This window comes from Brachycentrus maculatus, unplaced genomic scaffold, assembly GCF_059751285.1.
Source record: "Brachycentrus maculatus isolate JH-2025_06_01 unplaced genomic scaffold, ASM5975128v1 h1tg000169l, whole genome shotgun sequence".
Lineage (NCBI taxonomy): Eukaryota > Metazoa > Arthropoda > Insecta > Trichoptera > Brachycentridae > Brachycentrus > Brachycentrus maculatus.
This window is the reverse complement of record NW_028280922.1, coordinates 67,501-74,852: the sequence shown is the minus strand read 5'-3', so window position 1 is coordinate 74,852 and position 7,352 is coordinate 67,501. Positions and strand designations below refer to the sequence as shown.

The window sequence follows — 7,352 nt, the reverse complement described above, 5'->3', positions numbered from 1 at the left end:
TATATATATATATATATATATATATATATATATATATATATATATATATAAATATATATATATATATATATATATATATATATATATATATATATATATATATATATATATATATATATATATATATATATATATATATATATATATATAAATATATATATATATATATATATATATATATATATATATTTATATATATATATATATATATATATATATATATATATATATATATATATATATATATATATATATTTATATATATATATATATATATATATATATATATTTATATATATTATATATATATATATATATATATATATATATATATATATATATATATATATATATATATATATATATATATATGTATATATATATATATATATATATATAATTATATATATATATATATATATATATATATATATATATATATATTTATATATATTATATATATATATATATATATATTTATATATATATATATATATATATATATATATGTATATATATATATATATATATATATATATATAATATATATATATATATATATATATATATATATATATATATATATATAAAAGTGATGATACTATTGCCAATGTATTTTTCACCATTTAGCAACCATTAAGAAAAAAATTATTTTGAAAAATGAATTTGAGAAAATCTTAAAGGTGCGTAATTGTTATTAACATTCGGTACCTATTTTTATGACTTTTATCTTCTCTCCGAGTTAATCGTTAAATGCTATTTCATTTGGATTTATATTAACAATATTTAAAACGAAAAATGATGGATTTCAATGGAAAATACAAGTTTAAGTATTATTTTTTCCTTTATTTTAACCTTAATGTGTAAGTGGATAGTAATACAAGTAGTATAATATTTGAATTCATCATTAGGCATCACTATAAAAACTAACACTAGTTTCAGTATTATCATTATTGTAACGATGATGCGATCATGCGGATCTTTACAATAGACAAGTATGATTGATTATTACACATTACAGTATTATCGTACACAACATGGTCAAGTGGTTCAGTTTAAGGCCAAGGGGACTAGAGTATACATACACATGTTACATACTTGGTACGCATTCTACGAATATGCATGTACATACAGGTTAGCACTATACTTGACTTTGTTGCAGATGTCCGGTAATTTACAAACGGGCTCTGTTTGCAAATTTGCGGACAGCTTACAAAATCCTACAAATATGTCATTATCTCTACTGCTAAAATATTGTCGCGAATATTTGCTAGTATGACAAATCGATCCCCTCGATCAATACTAGGCTAGAGAAAATACGTGTGCGTGTGCGTGTGCGTGTGCGTATATGAGTGTCCATGATACAAATAGGGTTCAAATACATTTTGGTTAAAAAAAAACGTAGAAATGACATCTGCATAACATATGTGGCATGCTAGGAAGTATGTATTAACATTTTATAATATTTCCATTTTGATGAAACTAAGACATAAAAATACATACCAACATATTTTTATGTTTTACTATTAAGTTATCTTATTTACTTTAATTTATTGCGAGAGTAAAATTTATTATTGTTTCAAAAAAAAAGTAATAAATATTGTAAAATATTGATTAGGACATGTTATTGTAATATTAACTAATATACATAATAGTAAAAATAAACTGCTAACTGATGTACAAACTTTCTTTATTATAATACAATTCTGTAATACAGAAAAATGATAAAATTTTAAAACGCTTTATAATTTGTTTTATTACGTACAACCGAACTTATAAGAGCTTTTTAAGTGTTAATAAGCAAATAAATAAATAATATCACTTGGAGGCGAAAATACGATTGAGTCACGTAGATGTCACTTTTACGAACTTTTAGAAATTCTTACTAAGTGTAGTGGATGGAGGTTAGGGTGACTGCACTAGTACTGGACAGTTGGGAGGACCCGCGGGCTGGGAGACGCATCAGCTGCTGCTGACTGTAGAAACTTACTGTTCTGTAGTTTGTGTGACATCGAGGTTTACTAAACTCAATTCAAGACACTAACTAGGGTAACGCTTGCGATTATTGCCATTGTACCAATTATTGTCAATGCAAACATTAAAAAATAATATTTAGTAAAAGACTCTACCCAAATTCTTGCTCCTAAATACTCGGTTTTTAACCTGCACTTAAAACAACCTTTAATCTATTTATTAAGGTTTTAATTTATAAGGTTTTATTGCAGTTTTTGTGCATATATGTATGTTTGTATAACTTGAATTAAATTTGTGTGACGATGTTTTCTACTGTCAAAAGTTGGTCGTATTATGTTATACACCCATACCTCGCTATACGGTCGCTCTTTATACGTCAATTCGCTATAACGGCCCTCTTCAATTGATGCACGTTTTCGATTTACGGCCTAAAATGTTTCGCTATAACGGCAAAAAAAAAAAATCCATGTCGAAATACATGTAATTGTGTACATAATATGAACGTAATACATGTACATCGACACCAAAAAATAAAAAATAAAATAATTTTAATATTTGCGACCAAAACTTAAGCAACAAGGTTTTTGCTATTTTTGGATAATGCATCCTACTAATTTATCCGAACTATGTATCTGAAGATGTCATGATCGAGTACCTTCCGAAAAATACAACTCTGATCCAACCAATGGATCAGAGTGCAATAGCCACTTTTAAGGCAAATATACATATATTACCTACGCCGAACTTTCCGACAACTTATAAGGGAAACCCCTGGTAAATCTTCAATTAAAGCATTTTGGAAAAAACTATAACATCCAAGGATACTGTTTGCAGCATCAGTGAATCAAGGAAGGAATTAAAATTAACAACAATGAACCATGTTTGGAAAAAAATATATCCAGAATGTGTAAAAAGTACTGATACAAAAGCTAATTTCTTTCCTGAAACTAGACAAAACTTAAAAATAAAAAGATAAAATGTATTTTGAATGATAAACCATGTTACGTATTTAACATATTTGGTACCGATCTCATTGAATTTGTATGAATTCGTATTATAATAATTGATTCCTTATACGGCTTTTCGCTTTGCGGCCAAGTTTCGTGGAACGTATCTGGGCCGTAAAGCGAGGCATGGGTGTATTAAATACCGATATGAGAGTTGCACGACTTGTGATATTCAATACCGATCTTGATTTTGTTCATATATTTCAAGGATGAATCTTATACAAAGAGTATTGTTTTAAGACATATAGTAGATGAGGTTATATTATGTTATGTAAATGTTATGTTAGGTGACATGCCTGACAAAATTTTGCGTTCATAGAAAATATTTTGTTCTTGTATATAATGTATATTGCATTGTATTGATGCATAAGTATAGTGAAGTATCTAGTACTTCACCAATTGTTGACTTGATACTAATACTACGCTAATCCATTTGGTTGAATAAAGAAATGGAAACATATAATTTTGTTTATTTAATATAAAAACCCTTTAACGCATGCTGCAATAATTAAAATAACAGTTTTTATACAAATGAATGGTTCATACCATGATAAAGATAATAAATAAAATATTAATATGCATGTCTATAATCATGCATTGAATTGTTCAAATATGTCTAATTGTTATATGGATTAAATTGTTATTTGTATGTTTATCTTCTCCAAAAATCTACCCATATGTTTTCAGCTTTCATATACTATACAATTATTATGTAATCGTACCAATACTAAATATATATATATATATATATATATATATATATATATATATATATATATATATATATATATATATATATATATATATATATATATATATATATATATATATATATATATATATATATATATATATATATATATATATATATATATATATATTTGTTAAATAAACCTAACGGTAGTCATTTTCCTAAATACGTAACTATTCTACAAATCTATGAACGTTTTATTTATTGTCTTCATTAAACATCAATACTAAAATTAAGACATACGTCAGTAGTCCCCACCCGGAGTTAATCTTATTGAAAGCACCTCCTTCCGTATAATATTTAAATATGTACACATTTTGATAATAGGCTACGAACGTCATTAAAATATACTCGTACGGTGTCTGTTTCTGGAGCAGCTTAAAATAATTATTTCATATTTTAACGTGAAAAATATATTTTATATAGAAAATTAATAAAATTTCTAGATAAGTAACAAATGCAAAATTAATATTGCGGTACCTAATAAAACAAATGATTCTTTATACGACAAGTCTTCACCTTAATATGTACATTATTTGGTCACACTATGTCATATGGAAATCGCCCTTTAATATTCTCGTGAAAGTTTTCTTAAATTGTTGGTTCGCTAGAGCGTAGCAAAAAGGGTTCATCGGACTATTAGCGTAGCATAGGAAATAGGCGAACATATAAATGTGACTATTAATACACGGAGGATTAGAACAGAACCCTTCCACTAAAGCGAGGATGTGGTAGGGAGTCCAGCAAGCGACGAAAGCGCCGAGAATGAACGAAATAGTTCTAAACGCTTTTCTGGCTCTATTTTCCGATTTGGATTTTTGTCTACTCGCACCGGGAAATCCGATTACTTCGAGTTTTATTTTCTTTCCTTTTATACGTTTTCCGATATTTTTAACGAAATCTCTGCGAGAACCACCCTCGGGTCTGTCATTTTCTTCTGACGATTCCTTAGAGGAACCTCGTTCGATAGCAGTGGTTGCCGCCATTATAGTCGCAGCATTCCCAGTTTGAATGAGAGGACTCTGAGAGTTGGGCGTTTTGCTGGCACTTTGGGGTCGAATGTCTCTGGAAATATGATCTCGTCCTTCAGATTCGTATTGATGTATTACTACAGACGTGACAGGTCGGGCGGACTCTTCGCTTGCTAGACTAACTTCAGTGTGCACTTTGTTTACAGGTAAAGGCGAGGAAGGCTTCGATAGTTCCGCTTGAGCTCCCGCTCTCAACAATGCAGCTTGCAAAAGGGACGTTGGTGCTGACAAAGGAGGAATAGATTCTGCGGGAGATGATGATCCTGTGGCAGTAGGGAATGTCATCGAAGATGGCGGACTCTCGTTGGATGGAGATGGAACAATGATAGAACTCTCGTCCATGTATCGCAGGTCAGCTCCGTCTAAGCCAATGAGAACGTCAAAATTGCTATTTATCTCTGCTTTGGAATGTACTGTTAACGTGCGCGGTCTATCCGAAAGCGACGGTGGACTTTCAGATACTGGAGGACTTCCTTGAAATTCGCAAGGAGGTGGAATTATCGGCTGGGCTATGGTGATTGGAACTGGTGGTTGTTCAGTAGGCAAGGGCAAATGAAGAGTATGGGCGGATCGAACAGGAACTAGAGGACTCAGAGTCAATGAAGGTTTTTCACCTCGACTAGAGTTAAGCGGATTAGCAGTGTCTAGAAGACTAGGTTCGGAGATTTTTGGAATCACCGTTCCGGTGTCAGATATGGACTTTCTTATAGTGTTCTTATTATCTTGCTGTTTAGTTACTACACCATTAAACCTTACGTTGCTAATAATTTGTAACGCTCCAGATTGAAGGACAATATTTGCAATCGACGGCCTCTTGTTCGAAACTGTGGGCGGCATTAAATTTGGGGTATTGCTTTCTTCGTCCGAATCGAAAGCGGGACTACTCGACCGTTCGGATTTATCGGTCTCTCCGTGAGCATTACCCGAATGCTTTTTTTCATCTTTCTCGCTGGTCGTTGTCTCGTTAGTAGCCGAACTATTTTTCAGAACCGAAGACTTTTGACTGGAGTTAGAATCCTGAGGTACGGGAACCATTTTCCTCGGCGGCGGTGGTGGGGGCGAATTTACGACCGCAGTGAAGGCGCGCGGAGAACAGGGCGGGGGAACGCCCGCCTTGGGCTTATCTTGGCTTAGAAGAGTGCTTTGCGTCTTACTCATGCCGATCCCCGCCGCTCTGCCCGCCATTCCCGACATGGCACCGGCACTTAGCGCTACCATCGACTGCATCTTTCTTTGTTTAGCTTCGCTTTTTTTCTGCATATCGTACGCAGTTTTGTATATTCCGGCATATAATATCAAGATCACCACTAATGTGGTCCAATAATACGTGATTATAAGGGCGGTATTGAAAACGGGATCCTTGAGAAATTGTACGGCGCATTCCCCGGGTTGAAGGTCTCTAAATCCGATAAAGTGCTCCCAGCCAAATATAGTAATAAAAAATAACATGGCCGGGATAATCCACGTGACGGACACCATCCAGAGGACCTTGGACCTGGTTCTCCAGCCACGGTAGCGCGCGGCTATCTTCACGCTGCAGAAGCGGTCCACCGTGATGAGCAGGACCGTGTACTGCGACACGAGGCACACGGTGTAGTCTACGGAGAGCCACAAGTCACACAGCAGCGGGCCGAGGTCCCAGTAACCCATGAGCACATACACCGTGTAGAAGGGCATCGACACCGTGCCTGCAATACGCGAACGGCTGGTTAGCAATAACGGGTAACATGTGTCAAGTAGCAGGAGAGAGGCGAAGATAGGGACTGACCTATGAGCATGTCAGTAGCGGCTAGCGACGCTATGAAGTAGTTGGACGGCTGTCGGATGGAGCGGTCCACAAGGAAGGCGAGCAGCACCAGGATGTTGCCGCCCACCGTGAGCAGTATGCACGCCGCGAGGAGCAGCGCGATGCACGCCGTCTGCCAGGGGAGAAAGGGCGCCAGCACCTGCGGGATGGGAGTTCGCAAATATTTCCAAAAAAGTATACGAAAATTATCTTCGCCGTTTTGTAATTTTGGTTCGTTTTTTAAAGTTCCGTCTCCGTAGTATGATGGTCTGCACGCTCGGCTACCATATTGGAGGTGCCGGGTTCAATTCCCGAGGAGGGTAAAAAGTAAATATTAGTGATTTTACACTCTAATATTTATTTAATATTGCCCTGGACTGGTATCTCAAGCCGAGGGCTGATCACCTTTCCTTCGTGTGTTAACGATCACGATAACACCGCGTTTATATGATGAAGTGCCCTATGCAACATTGGGTGCGGATAGGGGTCAGAATTTTTATTTAAAACCATATCTTTAAATTTATAGAATTTCGAAAAGAGCATTTTATAGCAAAATATATATGTTATATTTCGAGGACACTATCTGTTCAACTAAAGGTTTGGCTAATAGTTAGGAAGTTTTGACAAGTTTGTCACCAAACCTCATATATCTATCTCATCACCCTCTATCCCCGTCTTCCTATAGAATCCAGTGTGGTATGAATTAGTTGAACGTTTGTGTTCCACTTTATATTCATAGCTCTAATCTCCATCTTTCCCAATAATATTATCATAACAAAGTACTTACACATTCTACGCACGCT

The 7,352-nt window shown here is 33.9% G+C and overlaps 1 protein-coding gene across 1 annotated transcript in view; it reads right to left on the bottom strand.

Moving 5' to 3' along the window:
* Positions 1 to 4,085: 4,085 nt before the first annotated feature.
* The window catches only part of mAChR-B (muscarinic acetylcholine receptor), a 3,299-nt gene continuing 32 nt past the window's right edge, over positions 4,086 to 7,352 (bottom strand). The window contains exons 1-3 of the mRNA XM_088261895.1: positions 7,337 to 7,352; positions 6,532 to 6,709; positions 4,086 to 6,451 (exon numbers count right to left, since the gene is read on the bottom strand). The exon at positions 7,337 to 7,352 is cut by the window's right edge and continues 32 nt beyond it. Of these exons, the coding sequence (XP_088118021.1) occupies positions 4,278 to 6,451; positions 6,532 to 6,709; positions 7,337 to 7,352 (2,368 nt within the window). The 3' untranslated portion in view covers positions 4,086 to 4,277. The remainder of the gene's footprint in view (positions 6,452 to 6,531; positions 6,710 to 7,336) is intronic.